The sequence below is a fragment of the Ochotona curzoniae genome, unplaced genomic scaffold (genome assembly GCF_017591425.1).
Source record: "Ochotona curzoniae isolate NIBS_2020 unplaced genomic scaffold, NIBS_Ocur_1.0 scaffold_4505, whole genome shotgun sequence".
NCBI classification, from domain to species: domain Eukaryota; kingdom Metazoa; phylum Chordata; class Mammalia; order Lagomorpha; family Ochotonidae; genus Ochotona; species Ochotona curzoniae.
Window position 1 is genome coordinate 21,404,224 of NW_024467118.1, and position 25,818 is coordinate 21,430,041.

The window sequence follows — 25,818 nt, forward strand, 5'->3', positions numbered from 1 at the left end:
TTTGGGGACATAGCAAACCTAGGTACCACTATTTGTGTAAATTTCCAACTCTTTGCTTGTTTGAGTCATTTGCCATGTGTCCCTCTGCTATCGGAGTTGCTGGCATCTTGTGTCCATCATCTTATCTTCCATTCATTTTCCTTTGAATTTTTACAGTGTTATATCCTTTTCAGTGGTATCTCAGAGGAAGCTGAGGTAGAACATATGGAAATATCTAGTCTACCTTATTTAATCAAGAGAGTTAGCTTTAATTCTTACCAATTACTGTTTAGAAATACTTCTTTTTTATACTTTTATTTATTCTTCATTTCAATGATACAGTTTTATAGAACTAATTCTTAAATTGATGAGCATATTGAAAATCCTTACATAGAATTTTTATTTTGCTGATGCAGTCAGTAGTCAATAGGAAAAACAAACAACAATATCAAGCAATTCCTTTCTCTTTTTTTTTTCCTCAAAATCAAGTTGTGTGGGTTGTCTTACACAGATAAAAGATAAACAAAGATTCAGTAAGAGTTTTCAAGTGGAGCAAAATAATTCTGGGCTGTGTGCACAAAAATCTTTGATGTCAGCAATTAAAGAAACTCAAAAAAGTAACAAAAGTAGATAATGGAAGTAAAAACCCTGACTCATAGTACCCCACACATACATAACTCTGTCACTTACACCTGACTTACTATTATCCTCCATAGACTCCAAGAGCTATAGCACTTTTTATTACACATTGAAACTTTATTATTCTCGCCTCCTGTTTAGTAGGCTGTCTATTCTATTACAGGGTTTTAATTTTTAGATAGTAAATAAGACACTTTTTTAATATCAGCAGTTGTTGCTTTTCAACCATGTGCTATTTTGTATGAATTCAAGACTACATAGTCATTCATTTTAATGTCAGTGGGCGTGTATAAAATTTGTAGTAAGAAATTTAAAAAAAAGTCATTACATCTAGAAGACACAATAGAGATCTTAATCAATTGTTAACACCATCCAGCTGAATTTTTGCAAAAAGAACCAAACTGGGTGTCTTGATGGCAAATGTTAGTTCTTTTTGTGGTTAGTGACATCAATTAATTGAAAACAATGTAGGAACATGCAGCTGCTTGTTTTAACAAGTAAGTGCAGTGTGGCCTGTGGTAGGTCCCAGTTTGCAAATGTTGCATGTTTTTAAGTCAGATAGAAAACAAGCTTAGGCATGATAGCGAGTTCCAGTGAGTCTCAGAAGAATTTTGTTTGTTTTCTCTACTACAAAGGATTTTCCCACGTATCTAGGAGGAAATAAATACAGATGGACCCATCAATAAAGCATCACATTATCAGTTTTATTCAACATTTAAGTTTGCTCTCTTTCATTTCCATAAATTAACTCAAGTTTACTGATGATATTCAAATATGATGGCATTATTCTGGCTTTTTTTTTTTCTAAACTTCAAACATGTTTTAAAGAATTATCCTGAGCCACCTCAAACTCGACAGATGCGTTAATGAACTCTCAGGTATACAGAAGGCACAGTACTACACTGTAATTTACTGGGCCTCTCATCTATGCAATCACCTCAATTAACAATTCTTACTCATATTCTACTACCAAATGTATTTCATTTATTTTAAAGATTTATTTATTTTTATCAGAAAAGCAGATCTACAGACAAGAAGGGAGACAGAAAAAAAGATTTCCACCCACTGGTTCACTCCCCAAATGGAATCAATGACCCAAGCTGAGTTCATCCAAAGCCAGGAGCCAGGAGCCCCTGCCAGGTCTCCCACACAGGTGCAGGGTGTGTCATCTTGCTCTGCTTTCCCAGGTCATATACAAGGAACTGGATAGAAAGCTGAGCAACCAGGACACAAACCAGCACCCATATGGGATCTTGGCACTTGAAAGGGGAGGAATAGCCAATCAAATTATTGTGCCAGGTGCCAAGAACTGTAAGCAATAAGAGTTTGGACCCAATAAGAGTCCAATAAATGTAGTTAAGTACATGAGTACATCTGTTTTCAATGCTTTCTATTCTTCCTCTGTTTGATGGCTTGGTAAGTTATGCTTGCATTGTTCAAAATCTGTTCCCAAGACAAACTGCCTTCTTTTGCTTTTTAATATAGATTTAAAAAAAATCCCCATTTTTACTTTTAACATAGATCCAGAAACCTTCCACCACTTATGTCTCAACCATCAGCGCCATCTGTATTCCTGAAGCACAGATTTAGTTGGAGTGTGATATTCAATTTTTCCCTTTCATCTATAAACCGATACTTTAACTGATGCTCTTTACTCTGCACAATTGTTGACTCTTTCACTCTGCCCATTTTTCCTGACTAAGCTATTCTGTTCCATTTTTGATCCTACTGTGTGATTTAAGAGCTTCATTCTGTTCATTTTATTAATTCTGCTGCTTTGATATTTCTTCTCCATTTTCTTTACTCTGTGCAAACTCTGTTTTTTACTCTGTTCTTTACTCTCATCCCTTACTCCAAAATTCAAATATCTCCCAAGACACTAATGAGAATTAATTTATCAATTCTCAAAATATTCATGTTGTCTTTTGCTCATGTTTCTTCTCTAATACTCAAGAGAGTCCAGTATTTTAATAGTCTGCTCATGCATCTGTCTCACTTTGAAGTCCTAAAACCCACACCCTCACATTCAGATAGTTCCTGGCCTGTAGTAATGTTATAAGAAGCATTGGGATTCAACAGATAAAGCCATGTGCATATTCTTATTGTATATTATACGTATGTTTCAGGTGCTACAGAAAAAAAAATAACATGGAGACCAGAAAGACTTCAGTGTTAAGAGCCTGTTATATTTTTAGAGTTGTGATTCATAATGTAATATGGACTCAAATTTCATGTGATTGAACAAATGTTCACTGAAAAATACTTTTTAGTACAGGGAGACCCCATACCCCACTCTTGAGCTAGAAGGCTTTATTCTGCTGCCCTCTTTCGCTTCAGTTTTGGACCAGAGCCACAGGGGCAGTCTTTGGGCAGATGGCATTCATTCCTTCATCTGTATTCACTGGGCTTGTTTTTCTCATCTCACCTTCCAGGTGCAGTAAGAACTCTAGTGCTTAACAGGAGATCATGTGCTGCAGTAGGAGGGAGGCATTCCAGCCTGTTCTGGAAGGCTTGCATTTCCTGCCAGTAACCTTGAGGAAACCAGATCCTCTCTGGAATGCTCTGCCCTCTCACCACGGCGTGTTTCCCCTTCTGAAAGTGGGGATTGGATAAGAGGAGAAAGAAGCCAAGTTTTTTATGTCCCCTACACAATTCCAGTGTCCCGTGTATTGGACTCTGTTTTGTCATGCCCCTGTGTGTAGTATGCCAACTCAGTGGCAGTCAGGGTGACAGCCTGCTCTGTCTGCATTTTAATTGTACATGGCAAAGACTCCTGGATAGTTTAGAAAAAGCCACTCTACTGGTTGCTTTCTTTAACAGAAGGTACATTTTATTCAATTAGAAGGGAATAAAGAGAGAGGAAAGGGAGGCTAAATCCCTAGCTCAGTCTCACTCTAGTCTTAGCATGTAAGAAGGTACTAGTTACACTTACCTAGCCACAGGTACGAGGCTCTGATTGAGCCCAAAAAATCTTTTTTATTTTTTATAAGGATTTATTTCTTTTTATTACAAAGTCAGATATACAGAGAGGAGGCAAGACAGAGAAGATCTTCCGTCTGATGATTCACTCCCCAAGTGACCACAATGGTCAGTGCTTCGCCGATCCGAAACCAAGAGCCAGGAACTTCCTCCAGGTTTCCCACATGGGTGCAGGGTTCCAAGGCTTTGGGCTATCTGTAACTGCTTTTCCATGCCACAGGCAGGGAGCTGAATGGGAAGCAGAGCTGCTGGGGTTAGAACCTGTGCCCATATGGGATCCTGGGTGTGTTCAAGGCAAGAACTTTAGCTGGTAGGCCATCATGCTGGGTCCAATGCCAGAGTCTTTTTTAAAAGATTTGAAAAAAGATTTTATGTTTATTTTAAAGTCAGAATTACAGGGAAAGAGAAAGAAGCACAGGTAGAGAGAAAGAGAGATCTCCTATCCTCTTGTTCCCTAATCGAAATGGCCCCTATGGACAGGCTGAAGCCAGAAGTGGGGAACTTTTCCAGATCTTTCACATTGGTACAGGTGTCTAAGAATTTGGGCCACCTTCTGCTGCTTTTCCAGGAGCAGTGGCAGGGAACTCAATTGGAAATAGAGCAACTGGGACTGAAACCATTGTCCATATAGGTTTTTGGCTCCATAAGCCATGGCTTTGCTTACTATGCTACAACACTGGCCTTAGGAATATCTTTTTTTAAAAACTCTTCACTAAAAGCAAAAATTATGAATACATACTAACTAGAGTGAATTCTAAAGATGCAGGTGGAACTGTTTCCAACTTTAACAATCATTTTTATACCCAAGCTATATCTTACTCTTATATGCTAAGATTATTTTAAAATAAACCAAATAAACCAGATACTGTGATATTTCACTCATAAATATTTTTAAGTATGTGTATGGTAATCTTATTGGTGATATTGTCACAGTAATTTACTTTTGATTAATAAGCTTTTCACTTAACGTGGACTATATATTTTACTAACCCCCAAATTAAGAAATATATGGGCCTCCTATATTACACTTTTAAAAGTTCCATGGAGAATGGTATTGTGTGAACTAGTGCTATCCCTGTGATTAATCTATTCTGTACACAGTAACACTCAGGGTGCAGGAACGCCCCTCCTTTGGTCACCTAGTAACTTTTCACTAGTCAACAACAAGCTGAGTAAACCACTATGTCGCAGGAAGGTTCTTGGCTGGCTAACTTGGATCATCTCCTAGATATTAGGGGAAAGAACCATCACCAAATTTGAATTTCTAGACCTCCAGGCTTTGCAGGCATACAACAAACATATCACTTCCAGAGCCTAGGATGGAGACAGAAGACATAGGTTCAAGTAAACTCGGCCAAATCTTGAAGCAGATTTGGAGGCAACACTGGATGCTGAAGCAGGCCCTGCTGGGTGATGGTCTCGGTGAGAAGGCTGCCGGGGCCACTTGGATGGCCACAGTGGTTTTCCTGGGGCAGGAGCTCAGTGGGGCTCTTCACCAGCTGTTGGAGCACACTGCAGGGACCCTGCACTCTACCTGTGAGCAGCTGCGCTTGCTGCATGACAAGGAGGACCAATGTGCCTACAGACAAGGCAAGTTTTTTTTTTTTTGTCTTACTATTTCTTTCAGAGATATTGATTGGAATGATATCTGAGAGAGTCTGTAAGCATGCAAAAAGGTTAGGGTAGAGTTTCTGGTCAAAAGGAACTAATAGTATAACAGGGGAAATGACACAAATGACTTATAAAGCATGGGACATGGAAGCTATTACTATCAGAGACTCATGACTCAAGTGCTGTTGGACTTCAGAGGCAGAGAGATGCCATTGTTAGGGTGGGTAATTGAGAGTTTTGCTAGGACAAATGTGATAGTTAAGCTTAAACAATGGATTGGCTTCATGTAACATGAAGTAGAGAGTTACAAAGTATTATTAGTAAAGTCTGAGACTCAGAGATAGGAAACTAGGACTGGTTTGAAGCAGAAAAAGTGTTTTCCTATATCAGAATAAAATCTTATATCTCTAGAGTTGCTTGAAGTTGGAACTATCTATGAAGGGTAAAAATGCTGACAAGGCTGGAATGTCCTTGGATAGGAATGGGGTATACCACATGCCTCTTTATGGGTGTTGAAAAGTACACTAAAGCAGGAAGAACATGGTAACTAATAAATATAATTTTAAGCATGAGTTCCTCTAGACAAGAATATAACTGACATCATGAAATTCAACTCTAAATAATAGCATCAAGACAAGTGGACAAATTCTATCATGAATCATACTAAGAAATTCAGTCTAGAGGACAAATAATAGACAGCAGGGAAATCTGCCCAACACAGCAAGACCCAGATGTTATTAGTAGAGCACCTAGGTTAGCACCCATGCTCTGAATAGATTTGACCATGGTCCCAGGTGACATAGAAAAAGTACCAATTCAGGATAAACAAGGACTCAGGTATGAACACAGGAGTTCAAAGTAGGGCGGTCTCGGGCAGAATATGATACAAGTTGTCCCAGCTGGAGACCGAAGACAAGTCTAGACTAGTGTAAGTATGATTTGATGATGATTCTAAACACTCTGAGCCATGGGTCTTAAAAAAAATTCCCTAGTTCCCAAGTGAATTCTAAACACAGGAAACGTGTTGAACCTACATGAAGCCATCAGGTGGTAGACTTGTGAGGAAAGGAAAGACGAACAAACGATATATTGGTAAAAATGAGAATAGAGTTAAAGACTCAATCAGAGCAAATCTGGATTAAGGGTTATATTCGAGTGAAGAGGCTTGGCTTGATTCATAGTTCCTCACAAGCTACTACAGATTCTAATCAGAGAATTGGCATCATTAGAGACATTCTTTGAAAGAGTAATTATATGGTTTCTAATGACTATGAATTCAGAAGGAGGACCGGTGCAAATCTAACCCAGTTCTTACAGTAGCCAACTATCTCCTAAAAACAAAATATCTTACATGGGCAGAAAGCTAGCTGTTGTTTCTGCTACCTAGGCCTCATCTGGAGATTCACAGGTGGCATTAGCTTTAACATTTTAAATGAATAATTGATTAGCTATTCTTGAGCGAGAGGCAGAGAAACCATTCTCAAGAAGATGTGATTGAGGATTTTGTCCCTTTCACTTCTTGTCAGGGAGGACTCATGACAACTGTCTTTAAATATTCACAGCATTTTTTTTCATGAATCAGAAGGATTAGATTTACTCACAGCTACTGTATTAAAAAGTACTTATTTTCCAAATCTTAAAAGTGTCAAAAGAATGAGTTGTTTAAATGACAGCTCTTTCAGGTTGTTGGCTTAAATGCCAATAAATGTCTTTGCTGGTTTCTAAGATCATCTCACTATATTTCATTTTGTGCCACTTCAGAAACATAATTTGATTTAGTTTTCTATTTATTCCTTGTGTGTGTGCATCTGTATGCGTGTGTGTGTAGAAATGATTACTTTCATAGACTGCCTGATGAAAATAAAGGAACATTTGGGGAGCACTGCTGTACTTCTAAAGAAAGAAGAGAAAGAGATGTGTAATTTATGCAGCAAGCATGATGAATGTACTCAAGAGCAAACAATGTCCGCCATTCAAGATACCAAAGCAACAGACATTGCTGTAAGAGGGGAACTGAATGCCATAGAAACAGCCACTGTTTCCCCTGCAAATGGAGAGGAAAGCCATTGCACAAACCAGGTCCAATTAAGAAAAAATAAAGCACATATAAGTTTAGAATTAGTAGAAAAAGAAAACAATGCATCATTGAATGGAAATGTAACGGAGCAAGTGTCTGAGAACAAAATGTTCCCAGATAATGCAGAAAATGAGGAGGACAAGCGAACAGAACATATGACTATTGAGGACATAAACGGCAACAGGGAAGAGATTTGTGATGTAATGCAGGCAAAAGAAAGAGAAATTCATGAGACTTCAGAGTGTCCAAGAGAAGAGATTACCACATCCTCAGCAACATGCGATATCTCCAGTGATTCTGTGAAGAGTTTTCCAAATGATTCAGAGAGTCTAAGGCCAAAGAACTACACAATGGAAAAGGAGTAAGTAAATGCAGTGTGAGAAGTGCTTGTTGTGCCTACTTATAAGTGTGTTTCTACAGTTAGTACACATGTGATTCTGTTCAGACTGATATAACAAATTAACACCAGTAGCTTTTAAACATCAGAAATTTATTTCTCACAGTTATCGAGCACAGGAAGATCAAGAATAATCAAAGCCTTCAATGAGATTCTCTAAGAATCCCTGACTTCAAGTATATGAGAAAATCTAAATCACTTTATCAATCAGCCCCTCCAAATGAGGATTCAATAGTTGACCAGAGAAAATGATATTCATACATTATGGTTTTCCTCTTAAACATATTTAGAAGACAATGCAGTATACAAAAAAATTATTGGAAGAATCGCAGATTTTTTTTTTTTTTGCTGTTTTATTGTGTGATAGTTTTATGACATAAGGCAACTTGTTTTATTTCTTAACTTTGTCTTCTTGCCTGTAGAAATGACACAATTCTTCCATGATTTATCTGGTAAAAATCAGTTGAGTAAAAAGAGTCATGGTAAGGCCTAGCTTCCTGCCTCTTTGCAGGTCTTCACACTCAGTTGAAGGATCTTATGTTTGTTTCGCTACCAGAAATCCTCGTTTCCCAACATCCCACCATCTATCACCTTTTGCTCACCCCTTTCTGGGCTAGAACATGCTGCTGCTCCTCCAAATGTCCTAAACCATTTCCAGAATTTATTGTGTTCATCAAGTCATTTTTGTCACCTTGATGTCTTCTATAAAATGAGGAGTTCAGGCTAGGTAAGCTGTGATGTCCCCTCAAGTCAGATAAAATGATGAATTGTACAGAGTATGTTCAATTTAGTTTATATGAATTCCTGTCTCAGCAAAAATGAAAAGGGAAAAATTATAAAAGTAGGCATCATGTTGTTATCCATTTCAGTTGAGAAAAAAACATTAACACTTCACATTCTGGCATGCAGATATGACTCAAAGTATCAGGGAATGAGTCATTGCCTAAACCACTCCCCCTAACACCTCATTTAGGTGTTCCCTGGTTAGTGATTTTCTCTTGGTGGCATTCTGACCAATGGTGTTTGGTCTGCATGTTTGAGAAGATGACTACTCATTGCATTCCCTCAGGATAGGATGCCATCATGTTACATAAGATACAGGCATAAATAAAACCTTGCTCAGAACCTGTTGTTCTCATATAGATGAGCTTCTGGAACAAGCCTAGTGTGCACATGAAGGGAAAGCAAGACCAGCATAAACCACTGCAATTATTTCATCATCTGGATGTGTCTATTTGATGAGAACTCGGGAGAATGGAACTGCTTAAAGGTGTCCTTGCTGTTTGTTCTCATTTAGCTGTTGAGAACCCTATCTTCTACAATAAGAGCTTATTGAGATGGTTTCCAGAGCACAGGGCAGAATCATTCCTGAAGTTAAGCAATGATGAGCCACTCTCTTCCATTAAGCAATGTTTCTCATTTGTTTAATTACTGTTACTATCAACAGAGAATGTTCAAGAATAATGTAGCGGTTGATTTTCTATTCTTTTCAACTTTTAAAGTTCATAATTACAAACAAATGACCCTTCCTGAAATTTTAACATTTTAAACATTTCTACCTTACAGTGAATCTAAAAATAAAAATGGATAAAATCTGGTTATTCCAGACTAAGCATTTGCTATATACAGATTTTAAATATTTCACTTCTATGAAAAGAGAAGTAGCAGAAATATGAGAAACACACGTTGATAGTTTTGATGTAGAGATCTTTTATTGAGCACTCATGCTAACCATTTTATGGTAGGAAATTTAAGTATTTTTGTATTTCATCCAACCTTTATAGTAGTAAGATGTCGAAACTATTTTCAATTTGTACTGGAGAAACTAGCCAGTATTTATTATGTTCAGAAAATATAAGTATTTTTGAGGATTAGTTTCTGTGAAAGGCAGCATCAGAGAGAGAGAGAGAGAGAAAGAGAGAGAGAGAAGGCTTATATCTACTGGTTTACTTCCCAAGCAGTTGCAACAGCCAGGTATAGGCAAAGCTGAAACCAAGAGCCAGAAGCGTTCTCTGGTCTCCCACACTTGCCATCTTCTATTGCCTTCTCAGGGACATCAGCAGGAAAGTTTATCAGAAACAGGGCAGCTGGGATTCAAGTGGGTATTCTGCCAGCGAATGCCAGTGTTAGAAGCAGCTTCTGCTTGGGTGTTTGGGGTTTCTTTTTCTTTAAAAAAATTTTTTGTCATAATACTATTCCTTACGCTCAGGGATTTGCCTCTTCCCACTGTTTTCCCCTATGTTATAACAATGGGAAGTACTTTAACAACAGTCAGAGTTAAGTGTATCCTTACACTGCAGGTGTAGACAATGGTATAAAGTCCAGCATTCTATCGTCAAGACATATGTAACAATTTCATTGGGTTTTTGTATCAAAGTAGATGGTATTAATTATTACTTCTAAAACTTATCCCCTGAAGGTCTTTAGCAAGTCACATTTTGGGCTCTTAGTTTTGTTATTTGAGATATGGTGAAAACAGTGGCACCTGCTTGATATGATAACTGTGATGATTAAAGGAAATTTGCATAGCCTAATCCCTGGTCTATAGAGAGCACTAAAAAAATTAGCTATTTTAACAGTACTTGTTAATATCTAAGTCCAAATAAATAATAACTACTCTGAAGTTTGAGTTCAAATATATATATAATTTTAAGATGTTCACCAAAGTGACAGCTAAAAAGCAAAATTAAAATGAATGTCAAGTAAGCCTCCAGATTACTTCTTTGAATATTGTAAATGATCTGTTCTCAATTACAAAGATTAATCATAATTTTGCCATGATTTGTAACATTCCTAGCTGCTCTAAAAAGTTTCATAAACAGCCGTATATGATACAGAAATCAAACAATCCCAATCCCTCCTGTATGATTGCTCTTTGTCACAAATAGGGAACTGGTAAGGTATGAGTGCTTGTTTGTAAAGAGATTTAAGCAACATTCAGATTCTTATTGTAGAGTGAATAAAGCTAAAAAGCCAATGACTTAAGTAATAATGACAGCAACAATAGTAACCGTAATAACTCTAGCTACCATACAGTGTGTCATCTATTTACCAGGCATAAGCCTCTATAATTATGTAATATATAATAGCACATTTTATTTGCCCCTACTTTCCTAGGAAGTAGCTATTATCACCATTTTTCAGTTTAAGAAACTAAGGCACAAAGAAAATGAATGTGTTGTTCAGGGTCACAGGGTCAATAAATGAGAGACATCAGGTTTGAATCAAGACAGTATATTTCAAGGATCTATGACTTTTTGCATTTATCTATGGAGTACATAAACCAAATGACTGTGAAAATGATATTCTCCTTTTCTCTCCAGGTATCGGGATGTAGTAACTGATGAGATTGATGCACAAGTGTCTTGTTACATTACAGCACCATCAGATGTTCTACAATATCTAGCATGCCGAATAATTAATAAAATGAGTTCTTTAATAGTGGGTGATAATGAAGAGTTGGTTAGCAATGTCATCACTGTTGAGTGTACAGACAAAGAAATGAAAATTCCGTTTCCAATATGCATCGCAATTCCATTTACGGCACGTTACAGGGGGAATTACAGAGATATAATGGTAAAAGTGTCAGATATAAACCTTCAATCAAGTTACCTAACCCCAAATTCACTGGAAGGAATAAGAGGAAGTTTTAAGGTGGGTCAACCTTTCCTTTTCTTTTTTAAAATTTTTAATTAGAAAAGCACATTTACAGAGAGAAGCAGAGACAGAAAGATCACCTATCTGCTGGTTCTTCAAATGGCTGCAGTAGCCAGAGCTGAGCCAATCTAAAGTGAGGAGCCAGTAGCTTCTTCCAGGTATTCCAACATGGGTGAAGGATCCCAGACTCTGGGCCATCCTCCATGGCTTTCCCAGCACAAGCAGGGAGCTAGATGGGAAGTGGACCACCTGGGAGATGAACTGGCACCCATTTGAGATCCCTGTAAGTGCAGGGAAGGATTAGCCAGTGAGCCATTGTGCCAGTAGGTCAATATTTGGTTACATCCAAATTCGTAGTTTGACTCCTCTTCAGCTCCCTGCTTGTGGCCTGGGAAAGCAGTAAAGGATGACCCAGAGCCTTGGAACCCTGCACCTGCGTGGGAGACTCAGAAGAAGTTTTATGTTCTTAGCCTCAGATTGGCTCATTTCCAGTCATTGCGGCAGCTTGGGGAGTAAATCAACAGATGAAAGATCTTCCTTTCTGTCTCGCCTCATCTTCGTATATCTGACTCTGCAATAAAAATAAATAAATATTTTAAAAAAGAATTAAATTGACTACACACTTAAGAAGATGAAAGTAACACATAGTTGTTAGTTATAATTTCTCATGGTAGAAAATTATAATTTTCTGTGGGAATAAACACATGCTGTTATATCCTGAAAATAAGCCCAGTGTTAAATGCACACTTTAGAGTGAATGAGAGCTAACACTAATGTTATTTTCAAAAAATAAAGTACTTATCTTTTTTATGTTTACCTAGATTGTCCTTATTTGATGAACAGGCAAAGACTATATGGTAAAACAAGACTTTCATACAATAAAATCCTTATAATATATCTTTTCCTTTTCTCATTTTGATCTTTTCTGATTTATAAAGTTATATAGATGCATATTAACTCTAAGCCAATTCTACTGTCTTGATACAATTTATTCAACTAATGTTTCATACATTGTCTAAAGAGCGTATATCAGTACATTCAACATTGATTAGACTTCTACTACTACACATGCTTTCCATTAAATAAAAATTTCAGAAAGTATATTACCAAAGCAGAAGAATTTTCCCAGTGATGAATTTGCACAGTGGTATTATGACATCCCTTCCTTACTCAGAGTTAAAGTGATGGTTTATTTTCCACTGTGATTGTTTCTGAAATTGTGTACCTGTGTGATTATCTACTCATGCTGGGGTGGAGACCAGCTAGTGTCTGGGAAAGCATGAATAGACAAAATTACTTCTAAATCAGCCTCCTTAGTTTAAGCTTGGTGATTATATATGTTTGCTTTTGGATGGTTTTAAAAAGCTTGAATATAGACTTGTTAGTTTCATTACAAATTTCAATATGTTATAAAAAAGAAATGTGAATGTGTTTCTTTGCAGTCATCTGTATTCACTGCACCGACAAGAGAAAAAAAGAAAATGACTTTCTTTTGGCACCTTAAAGATTATGAAGGAAGAATTTACCACAAGTACAAGTATTACAACATTTTAATAAACTACTCAAATAATTAAATTCTATTGCTTGGAATTTGCCAACACAATGTTTAATGTTTTACATAAAGGTCAATATTTAAACTCCATTGTAGCTAAGGAAGGTCTGGATCTCAGAAACAACACTTATGAAAACACTAAATATAGTTTTCTACTATACATTTTTGGAAGGGGAAGAGATTTGAGTTTTAAAATATATACTTTATGTATTATCTAGTCCCAATCTGAGAAATTCTTACTTAGCTGCTTCCATGTCATTCTTTAAAGGATTGTCCATGTTAGGATGATTGAATCATTAGTTCAAGTTTTGTGCGATTATATGAACAATATCTAGACTTTCTTTGCCACAGGTCAGAACGAGTGCAGCTTGTATTACTTCACAGCAGAGAGCTGTTGCTTGTCTTCATATCCTTCCATCCTTACAGGGCACCTGTGCTGCTGTGAAAGTTTACAAATTGGGAATCTTTTCAGTGGTGTCTTGCTTAGAGAAAGAATCTTTTACAATCACAAAGAAAGGCTTTACTCTTAAGTCCAGCCTGGATTCTCGAATATCCTTAAACTACCCTCCTGGAGTTTTCAGCTCAACTGTGCTTGCACAATTAAAGGTAAATATTAAAAATGTTGAGCTCCTTCTGATTAATTCAGTGGGTCAGTAGGCATGGCCCTCCAAAGTGAAGAGGGTACAAATATTTAAAATCACAACATGCTGATTCCTTTGTACTTTTAATAAACTAAAATATAGTGCTATCAGTGATAAAGTCATTGTTTTCATTTCATTCCCAAATAAATTTTTACCCAAGTTCAAAGTCTTTCCTGATGCTAGGCTAGTGTTGTAGCAATCTTAGCAAAGTCACTTGCCTGTGACTCAGGCATCTTAAATATGTGCCAGTTTGAGTCCTGGCAGGTCTGCCTCTGATCCAGCTCCATGCCATCAGCCTGGGAAAAGCAGTAGAAGATGGCCCAAATATTTGGGCCACTGATATTCTTTTGGGAGAACTTGATGAAGCACCTGGCTTCTGGATTTGGCCTGGCTCACTCTGGCCTTTGCAACCATCTGCAGGTTAAACTAGTAGATGGAGGATCTCTTTCTCTTTCTGTAATTGTGGTTTTCAAAGAATTAAAAACATTTTAAAAAATAAATAAAGTCGTTCTCAGGTAGTGATTTGTGTTGTTTATGACATTTATTAGTAACAAAATGTGGTCAGTATCTATAAAAGAAATGATGAGAGGTTTGCAGATATTCATGTAGCTCAAAGATTTCTGCCTATAAGGATATAAAAAGAGGATAAACAATTGAAAGATCGCTGTGAATATTTGGCTGCTTTTTATTATAAAGCTTAATTTTTTGGAATTAAAGTTTAATACATGCAAATATTCAAATATATAATTGAGATTTATTTTCACGGGAAAAGATTCCCTGTCTTGGGGTCAATGGTGAAACATAGCGTGCTATATCTTGCACCTGCAGTCCCAGCAACCTATATGGGTGCTGATTCAAGTCCCGACCATTCCACTGCCAATCCAACTCTCTGATGGTAACCTGGAAAAGCAGTACAGGACGGCCTAAGTCTTTGGAATCCTGGCGTCCATATGGGAGACCGAGAAGAGGTTCCAGACTCTAAACTTCAGGTCAACTCAGCTCCAACCATTGTAATCATTTGAGGAATAAACCAGTGGATGGATGCTCTAACTATCTCTGTCTCTATATCTTTCTCTAACTAATTTGAATAAAATAATTTTGGGGGCAAGAGAGGGAAGGATTCCTTTTCTAATCTTAGCTGTTCCCTCAACTCATCTCTCCATATAGCGCATCCAATTGATGGCATTAGTAGTGAGGACTAGGAGGAAACATTATGTATATGTTATTACAAATTTCATAAATAACATTTCAAATTTTGCTGGACCTTTTTTGTATTGGTTATTCTTAGAGGAAATACGTATATTATTATTTTCCTATTTTCTAAGGAATACTTGATAGCTCTAATTAGAAAGTATATAAAATATCTATTTATTTTGTAGGTCATTTTGTTGTCTACAACTTATTGTTTCTCCATTTTTTTTAAAGATTTATTTTTATTATTTTTTGATTGGAAAGGCAGATATACAGAGAGGAGAGACAGAGAGGAAGATCTTCCATCCAGTGGTTCACTCCCCAGGCGGCCGCAATGGACGGAGCTGAGCCAATCCGAAGCCAGGAGCCTCCTCCAGGTCTTCCACAGGGGTGCAGGGTTCCAAAGCCTTGGGCCGTCCTCGACTGCTTTTCCAGGCCACAGGCAGGGAACTGGATGGGAAGCGGAGCTGCTGGGATTAGAACCAGCGCCCATATGGGATCCTGGGCGTGCAAGGCGAAGACCTTAACCACAGCACCATCACGCCGGGCCCCGTTTCTCCATTTTTTTATAAGATAGGGAAAGGAACTCAGATTTCAGAGGGACTGGAAAAAAATGGGTTCCTATGCCATAAATCTATTGAAGTCCTGATGATAGTCAATATGTATAAAGAATAAATGAACTGATCTTCTATAATATTTTCAGAAAATTGGCTTTGAAATACCCTGATACTTTGCATGTTTTGCTAATAGAATATCAGCATATACATATTTTTCTTTGTTTAGGTTCAACCAGTTGACCCTTCTCTCCTGGCATATTTAAGAACACAGCATGATACTTCCCACTCAGTACTGGCCACCAGTCCTCTGATTCATATTCAGCACCCATCCACTCATCGTTTTCAGAAGCCAGTCACTGTATTCTTACCCTGTTCTCCACATCCTGACAAAAAGATTCTTTCATCTGAGGTAGAGCATAAAGGAATATCTAGTGTTACAACAAACAGGATCATCCCTTTGTGTTTCAACCGGTAAGATCCTAATGTTGCTAACAGATGCAACTGTAAACAGACTTAAATTTTTAACAGTTTTAACCCAATGCCTTATATATAAACTTCAACAACAACATATTAAGAAGTCATTTAATGATAAGTAAATTATTGTGGATGCAAAAAAGGTAATAATTTCAACCACAGTAGGCTCAAAATTTGTTTTGTACCATAAGATAGATATGAAAAAACTACAATTGATCTGTCCTTTCCAACAATTGATGGTGCAATTCATTACAAAAATATAACATAGTATTTTAATTTCTGTATTTGAAAATGCTCCATTAATGTATGGAAAATATTAACCCGACCTTATACAAAACAAATTATATTTGAATCATACTTGCCATAAGAAGGATTCCTTCTCTCAATTTTTATAGTGAAACAAAACCTGCACCAGTAAGTCATGAATTCATGTTATCAGTCAAAATCAAAATCAGAACAAGCAAAATGCCTGCTATGATAATGATTTTGATCCTAGGTTGTATCCTTTTCTTTAATACTATACTTTTTTTTTCCCAATAGAAAAAGATAGATGGGAAGTTTCCCATTTATTGGTTCTGAAGGGAATTTTTTTCTTTGAAAATTCAGACAACAAAGAAACAGCTTTGGTTGGTTATTCAATTAAAATTATAACAACAATAAATTATGAGGCTATTGTTTGCTACCTTCACTATGTCTATCGTCTCATTCTATCTCTTTTTATCAGTGCGATACCTATTGCTATCAAGTGGTATGATCTTGGTGTAGGCTCACGTATCTCTGTTCATAATTATGGCTGCATCTGGCCATTGCTTCTGAGGTGTGAGGCTGGAAGATTAGAAACTGAAAAGTGGATTATTTGCTCTTTCCTGCCATGTTTACAGTTTACCAAGCTGGCATTAGAACAGTGTTGGATTGTGGGTGGAGGAACAAATCAAGCTTTTACTGTCATTGGAAAAGTAAGAAAACATAGAAATAGCAATATGACACACTGACATATGTTTGGGCTCTCAAATACATTTTAGCAAAATTACATATATATCTTTAAACATATCTTATATGTATCATAATATGGTGAATTAAGATTTATAACCAGAAATATTCTAGCATTTCCAATTGTAAATATAGACTAAGACTTTTATTGTCTCAAAATACCCTTTAAGATTCCAATGCATGATATTTAAAAAAGGGATAGGACATTAAGTAACTCTAAAGCAGTTTATAGCCAAAATGTCCCATGTATTTCTGCTGTGTATAAGGTAGATAGCAAAGAATTCTTAAAAATAACCTGTGAAACCTGTGAATAGCATATACTTTACATGGCAAAATGAAGCAGCTCCATTAGCTTGAAACATAGTGGATAAAAGTGTTCTGCCTCTTATTTTCTGAGTCATATATGCATGTGAAAATGTGAATCTATCTCTGTAATATATAGATACAATTTTTGGTATGATTATTAGGTCAGTATTCCTTTGTTACTCTTGCATATTTCGACATCCCATCGAAACAAAGCAGCAACATACAGAAAGAAATTGAAGACAGAATATCAAATTTTTAGCAATGAAATTCTCATAGAGATACAGGCAGTAAGAACCCTACCAAAAATGTATGCTGGTGGTTTTTCATCATTGTCGTGATACAGTCTGTTCAAAATACAGAAAATCTAGTTAGCATGGGCAGGACACACCATGGTATTAGATGGTGATCTGTACCTTGGTGAGAAAACTTGCTTTGTTTTATATATACATATCTCACATAAGTTTCTTGCATGCCTGGTGTGAACCATTAAGATTGAAGACCCAAGTGTGTTCCATCCAGGGCCTGCCTAATTAGCTGAGGGATTGCCTCTACCACTTCTACAACCTGGGGCAGACATCAAGAAATTATAGACTGATTTGGGGTTCCAAGCCAAACTGATTAATCCTAGCATTGGGAGAATCTTGATGATTTCTCTCCCCATTGCAGAGCTTGCACACAGTACCTCTGTAACTGGTTCAGTACCCAGTAGGAAGGTTTGGCACAGTTGGTCAGTCTTATGTGTCAGCCAATATTACTAGTGGCTGTTGGGTGCAGCATTGGGCAGGGAGTTCACCTTAGCTTCTGACAGTCCATGGCAGACTGAAATTTCATGTTACCCTGAGGCTGCACTGATCTTCATGGACAAGGACTGAGGATTTGATCTAGCACTATCCAGTCCCAGAAAGAAGAGGAGGATTCGAGTGTGACCACAGGCCCAGAAAGAGGCTGGCAGAGCTAAATGATATCATTGTAAGAGCTTTTTCAGCTAATGCAAAACATGAGCCGTAGACTAAGTGAACCAATAGGAGCTTCAACAACAAACTTGGACAAACAAGATAGGGTGCTGTCTAGTCACTGGAATAGCAGAAGTATTCATATGATCAGAAAAAACAAATAGATTGCTTATAATCTCTTGAAGTACAGCTGCAAGTGACAGATTATTTAGTCCTTCAGTGCACAGATGATGCCATAGCAAAAAGTGTCAAGAAGTATCAAAAATCAAAATCGGACCTAAAGGGGAAAATAGGGTGCCAGAAACTGTCTTGGAATTGTGATTCCCAGATGCTTAGAGAGAGATTTCAAAGTAGGTATTTAAAGGAAACTCAAAAACAATCAAGACAACACAAAAATGACTTCATATTTACATCATGTTTGTCATTTATTGTTTATCATTTTATCTACTTGATTAACAAATCAAGTAGAAGAATCCGTGAGCTTCACACAAGCCTGTCTGAAAATATGGAGTTGGAAGAGAAAAAAAAAAAGACTCAAGAGATAACAAAAAGAAAATCAAGAAAGCTTGTGGAAAATTTAAGATAACATGAAAAGAGTAAAATATTCCATTTTGGGGTTTGGAAATCAAGGAGGGCTTGGGGAGGTCAAGGGTGTAGATAGTTATAAAGCTAATATCAGAAAAATTTCCAAAACATGTCACATCTCAAACTAAACCCAACCAAGTCTTCACGTCATAATGAAGACTCCAAAGCTGAAAATGAGAATACTATCCACACAGTGACAGCAAGTAACACATCAGCAAATTATACATAGAGCCCTGGTTCTTCTGATTGTAGACTTTTCAGCAGAAACCTTGCAAACTATATAGAATCAGATAAGGTTTCACAGTATTGATGAATATGATAAATACTTTTTATACAGCACTACCATCCTTCAGAAATAAAAGACATGAAGACATTCCCATATAAACAAAAGCTGAGAGAATGTGTCACCAACAAATTTGTCATAGAAAAAGTGTCAAAGGGAGTTCTTCAAACTGAAAGGGAAAGTTAACAAGTAAGAAGAAAATATCAGAAGGTAGAAAACTCACTGATCAGAGTAACTATATCAATAAATTCAGAATACTACAATACTGTAAACATGTATAAAGAATTTACATTTTATAGTGATAATTAAAAATTATAATCACTGTATCAAAATATTGGGAGACAGTCAATATTGAAAGAGGTAAAATTAAGCCTAAGAAATTTAAATGTAAAGAGGAATGGAGCCCAAATATAGAGACACTCTTCACTCAAATTACATGTATTTTTGTATTTGTTAGTATATTTATCATTTTTAATATAGCTTGTTTAGTTGGAGGGAGCTTTTGTAAGCCTCATGAGAAAGACAAAGTAAGAACCTGTAACAAGGCCTCAATGCAATAGCCTAGTGGCTAAATCCTCGGCTTGCATCCACTGGGATCCTATATGGGTGCAGGTTTGGATCCTTGCTGCTCCACTTCCTATGCAGATCCTCCTTGTGGCCTGGGAAAACAGCAGAGGATGGTCCAAAGCCTTGGGACCTTGCACCGACATGGGGGACCTGGAAGATGCTCTTGGCATCTGTTTTTGGCTCAGCTCAGCTTTGGCCATTGTGAGCACTTGGAGAGTGTACCATTGGATGGAATATCTTTCTTTGAGTATCTCCTTCTTCTCTCTGTAAATCTGCCTTTTCAATAAAATAACTAAATTTTAAATAGAACTTGTAACAGACTACTCAAAAACATTAAACAAGATATCAAGTACACCAATATAGAAAATCGTCCAAGCAAAAGTGAAGATTGCAACAGATGAGTAAGAAAAACTAAAATACAAATATAAAACAAGTATTAATAGGCAGTATTGAGATGCTATTTCCCAATAATTATTTTGAATGTCAATAGGCTAAATTATCCAGTTAAAATTCATAGTTTTTGAATGCATTAAAAATAATCCAATTATATATTGCTTAAAAGAAACCCACTTTGCTTTCAAGGACACATATAGATGGAAACGTATAGTTTGAAACAATATACTCCATGTAGCTTTTCAGCAATGTGATACGGCTGGTTAAGCAGCTTTTTATAACACTACCGTCACATATCACAGTGCCTGTCCAGGAAAAATAGCAGAAGATGGCCCAGTGCTTGGGTCCTTGCTACCCATTTAGGAAACCAGGTGGGAGTTCCTGACTCCTGGCTTCCGCTTGGCCCAGACCTAGTTTGCCAAATACTTTAGGAATAAGCCAAAATATAGAAGACCCTTCTCTGTGTCATTCTGCCTTTTAAATACATAAGCAAAGAAATGTTGTTTAAAATATTTATTATTTATTTATTTATTTTTACTGGAAAGACAGATTTACTAAGAGAAAGAGAGACAGAAAAATACTCTGTTTGCTGGTTTATTCCACAAGTGGCTGTAATGGCAGGAGCTGAGCCAATCTGCAGCCAGGAACCAGGTGCAGGGCCCCATGCCTTTGGGCCATCCTCCATTGCTTTCCCAGGCCACAAATAGGGATTTGCATGGGAAGTGAAACAGCCAGGACACGACCCAGCACCCGTAAGTGATCCTGGTAGTTGCAAAGCAAGATTTAACCACTGGGCAAGTGCAAGTGCAAGTGCACCAGGCCCACAAATAAATATTTTTTTAAAAAATTTTCCATGCAAACAAAATCTAAAAGAAAGCAGGAATAGCCTGAAGCTGGAGGATTAGCCTCTAAGCCACTGTGCTGGCGCCTTCTAACATTATTTTTAAAATGCAGAAGATCATAAAATTCCTCCAATTAGCCTTGTAGTCTCAGAATCACTTTGATACCAAAACCACACATAGATAAAATTTAAAAAATGCAAAAGGTCCATATTTTTCACAAATATAGATACAAAACTGTTCTACAATAGACTGCAAATTGAATCCAATATCATAAAGATTATTGAATTTTTGTGACCAGGTAGGATCATTCCTGGGATGCAAATCAATAATGTGATATATCACATTAACAGAATGAGGACAAAAATCACATGATTATTTGACAGATGAGAAAAGCCATCGGATAAAACTCAACATACCTTCCTAATAACAACTGTAGTTAGGTTTAAAAGGAACACATCTCAACATATTTATATGTAATAAATCAATAGCTAATGTCATTGTAAGAGAAAAAGCTGAAAGCTTCCTTTCCAACAATTGAAACATGTCAATGGTGACTCTTTTCTTACTTTTATTTGCTTTAGTACTGAAATCCTAGCTAGAAGAATTAGGTAAGAGCAATAAATAAAGTGTACCTAAATCATAAAGGGGGAGTTTGACTCATCACTGCTTGTAAATGACATGATCTGTTTTATAGAAAAAACTCAAAACTCAAAAAATGTTAGAATTAATGTGGCAGTTAATATAGAATACAAAACCATGACGCCAAAATCACAGACAGTTAAAGCGAAAATAAACAAATGTTACTACATGAAACTAGAAACTTCTGTGAAGCAAAGAAAATGATCAACAAAGCAAAGAAGCAGTCAAGAGAATGAGAGAAAATCTTTGCAAACCAACCACAGAGAGGGGAATAATATCCAAGATCCACAAAGAGCTTCAGAAACTCAATAATAGAAAAGCAACAACAACAAAACCACCAACACTGCTAGGAAATGGGTGAAGGGCATGAGCAGACAGTATTCAAAAGAAGAAAAGACCACCTGCCCATGTCGCGAATTGCATTTGAACTTTTCTGTCAAGGCATTCTAAGCTTTCTAGGAGGGACCGAGTGCTCTTCCCTTTGTGTCAGCCCCATCTTTCTGTATGTTGTATACAACATGGTGGTGATAATATCATTTCCCTTTTCCATTTATTGTCATTTAGTTCAATGGCAACATAATAAGTGCTTATAAAACATGAGACAATTTAAATAAGATAATAAGCTTGTAGAAATGTAATCTTTATTATTAACTTACTTATATTTATTGACAGTGCCAAAATGATATAATATTCTCTATGGTTATTGTACATGGAGGATATATTTTCTCTGCCTAATGGAGCAGAAAATAGGCAAATGAGAACCATGTCAAACTGTTTATTGAATATTATTCCATTAATGAGTAAAAGACAGTTTAAATTTTAATGGATAGAGAAACATAATGAAATAATTCATGCTTCATAAAAATTTCAAAAAAATATAAAAATTACGCAAGGCCAAAGCATAGCCTGAGTAATTATGAAATCTTCTATATTGCATGACATCTTTTTATGTCTGAGTCATTTCTGGAGAAAAGATGTGAGTCATTTAATTATGAGCCAGAGAGGATTTTTTTCAACAACAATGAAAAAAGAAAAATATTAAATAGAAACTTATTAAACAGAAATTTGCCGTGAAATTCCTTCACATTCTTCATATTCTATGATTTGAACATATATATTTTAGTCTACCACTTGAGTTATTGTTTTACTTTTTTATTTATGATGTTCTGCATAGCTCAGATTTCAGTTTCCTTAATCATTCTTGGGGCAGGTGTCATGGCTCCATGGGTTAAAAAATCATTTTCAATAGCCTACTGCTTCCAGCTTATTTTTGGAATAATATCTTTTATTTCATTAAACTTTTTTTTAAAAGATTTATTTATTTATTGGAAAGTCAGATATACAGAGAGGAGGAGAGACAGAGAGGAAGATCTTCCGTCCAATGATTCACTCTCCAAGTGAGCGCAACAGCCGATGCTATGCCGATCCGAAGCCAGGATCCAGGAACCTCCTCCGGGTATCCCACACCAGGTGCAGGGTCCCAAAGCTTTGGTCTGTCCTCATTTGCTTCCCCAGGCCACAAGCAGGGAGCTGGATGAGAAGTGGAGCTGCTGGGATTAGAACCTGTGCCAAAATGGGATTCCGGGGCGTTCAAGGCGAGGACTTTAACCGCCAGGCCACTGTGCCGGGCCCTATTTCATTAAACTTTTCATATATAGTTGCTGTCATCCTGTAGTGAACTGGCTGCAGTATCTTTGGAGTGTTTGTACTTGTTGCCTCTTGCTCCGGTTTACGGCCAGTCACAGTACTTACTGATTTGGGAAGAAATACCTATGGGATTTCTGCAAATGCAAAATGGACCTGTCGTTCTTCAAAAGCCTTTGTTGATAAACAGCTGCTACCTACCTGGAGCTGCTTTAATTTGTTTGAATGTCATGCTGCAGGTCTCTGTTCACCTTTTCCATATTGCCCTGATGCTAAGGGATGCAGCTTCATGTTCTCCTCACTTGATTAATACTTAATCGCATACTTTTGAGTCTAAGTTACTGAAAAGGCATTAATCCCATCATCACTGACTTGCCGGCTTTCAGATGCAACACTGACTTTGTGCGTTTCTTGGAAGGTGATGTGGTGAATTCCTTTAGGGTGCGTTTTACTTATGCAAGAGTCCTGCCTGCCACTCCCGCTCCCCCCATTCCCACCCACCCCCAAAGTATCAGAAAGTGTGTTTATCAGGATCTAATTGTTTTGTGTTAGTAAGGAAGGATGCTCAGAAGATTCATTCTGAGTTTTTAAAAATTTATTTGTAGATTACTATATGTATGGCACTCTACAGAAACAACTTAACAAAAATAGCAATTTTATAGGTGATGAAATACATGCTATATCCTCCTTAATGTAATAGCACTGTATGGTCAATACAGGCTGAACTCATTGAGTAGAGTGAAATATGTTCAACGAATCAATGAAGACAATTCTTACAGGGTTAAATTGAAGATAATATACTGGGAAGATTTTATTGTATGATTGTAATTAGTAATATAAAGTCATATGTAGTGGAATACCAAATCAGATATAACTTAACTTTTCATTTGAAGTAAAATAACAACTATTTTTCAAAGTCCCATGTCATGTTTATCATATTCTGTCTACTTATGGAAACAAAATATTGAACTACTTTCAGCAATTTTTTTTCTTTTTCTGTTGTTGTTGTTGTCATTCTATGGCCATTTCTCTGGGAAAGCATTAACAGGGTATTGCCACAATTCACAAAATGTAACCTGGAATGTACAGGGACTGGCTGGTATTGAGCCCAACCTGGCATGACCCACACATGATTCTAGTCTCTATGAATTAACCATAAAATAAAATCAATGACAGGAATAAAGTTAAAAATTTTTATAATACCATTAAGTTACATAAGATGCTACTAATTCATCAATGCGTCTATGAAGAAATTAAAAAGAAAACAAGAAACCCTTCCTGAAGGAAACAATACTACTCTATGAACTATGAGTCACTGAAGAATTTAATAATAGATAAGAAACTATTTTGAAGAACTGAAAATAAAAGCAAAAATATCACAAGACAGAGTTGTAGCAAAATAGTATTGAAAGGGCATTTGGTCCTGTACATTTCATGAAGGTTGCCTTATATCAGAGAGAACATATATTTGTCCCTTTGGGATTGACTTATTTCACTGAGGATAATGTTCTCTAGTTGGGACCATTTGATTACAAATGGTAGAATTCCATTCTTTTTAATGGTTGAGTAGTATTCCATAGTCAATATACCACAGTTTTTTTTTAATATTTATTTTTATTATTTTTTTATTGGAAAGGCGGATATACAGAGAGGAGAGACAGAGAGGAAGATCTTCCGTCCGATGATTCACTCCCCAAGTGAGCACAACGGCCGATACTATGCCAATCCAAAGCCAGGAGCCTCTTCTGGGTCTCCCACGCGGGTGCAGGGTCCCAAAGCTTTGGGCCGTCCTCGACTGCTTTCCCGGGCCACAGGCAGGGAGCTGGAAGGGAAGCGGGGCTGCTGGGATAGAACCGGTGCCCATATGGGATCCCAGCCGTGCAAGGCGAGGACTTTAACCACTTGCGCCACCACGCCGGGCCCACCACAGTTTCTTTATCCACTCCTTTTTTGATGGGCTTCTGGGCTATTTCCATGTATTTTCTATTGTAGATTGTGCTGCTGTGGATATAGGATTTACAGATCTCTCATTGGCAGATATCATTTCCTTTGTGTATGTTCCCAGAAGAGGGATAGCTGGGTCATATGACAAGTTTATTTTCAGTTCCCTTAGCACTCTCCATACTGACTTCCATAGTGGTTGTACTAGCCTGCACTCCCAAAAGCAGTGAAAGAGGATACCTTTCCCCCCACATCCACACCAGCAGGTGTTCTTAGTAGAGTTCTGAATGTAGGCCAATCTCACTGGAGTTAGGTGGAGCCTCAATGTGGTTTTCATTTGAATTTCCCTTATTCTTAGGGGGCTTGAGCATCTTTTCATGAGTCTATTAACCACTTGAATTTGTCCTTTTGAAAAATGTCTGTTCATTTCCTTCACCATTTCTTTACAGGATTATTTGTTTTGCTGCTACTGAGTTTCTGAAGCTCTTTGCAAATCCTGGATATTAGTTTCCTATTGGTTGTGTAGTGTGCAAAGGTTTTCTCCCATTCTGTTGGTGGCGTCTTCACTGTGTTGAACGTTTCCTTTGCTGTGCAAAACCTTTTAAGTTTGATGTAGTCCCATTTGTTTATTTTGGCTTTGACTACCTGGGCTTTTGGTATCTTTTTCAAGAAGAATTTCCCTATTCCTATATCTTGAAGAGTGCTTCCTATATTTTCCTTGAATAGTTTTGTGATTTCAAATGTCTTCTCTGCTTCTATTGAGATTATCATATTGTTTTAATGTGGTGTAGCACATTTATTGATTTGTGAATATTAGACCATCCCTGCATACCAGGGATAAATCCTACCTTGCTGGGTGCATGATCTGCCTGATATACTATTGGTTCCTGTTGGCTAGTATTTTGGTGGGGATTTCTGCTT

General features: G+C 37.0%; 1 protein-coding gene across 3 annotated transcripts in view; it reads left to right on the forward strand.

The window, feature by feature from the left end:
* The first annotated feature begins 4,155 nt into the window (after nucleotides 1–4,155).
* DTHD1 (death domain containing 1) overlaps nucleotides 4,156–25,818 on the forward strand; it is a 50,744-nt gene continuing 29,081 nt past the window's right edge. The window contains exons 1-5 of one of the 3 annotated variants that reach the window (XM_040966124.1): nucleotides 4,156–5,187; nucleotides 7,037–7,646; nucleotides 11,006–11,336; nucleotides 13,318–13,497; nucleotides 15,507–15,751. In XM_040966124.1, the coding sequence (XP_040822058.1) occupies nucleotides 4,917–5,187; nucleotides 7,037–7,646; nucleotides 11,006–11,336; nucleotides 13,318–13,497; nucleotides 15,507–15,751 (1,637 nt within the window). In that variant the 5' untranslated portion in view covers nucleotides 4,156–4,916. The remainder of the gene's footprint in view (nucleotides 5,188–7,036; nucleotides 7,647–11,005; nucleotides 11,337–13,317; nucleotides 13,498–15,506; nucleotides 15,752–25,818) is intronic. The other 2 variants (XM_040966125.1, XM_040966126.1) reach the window with 2 other exon arrangements.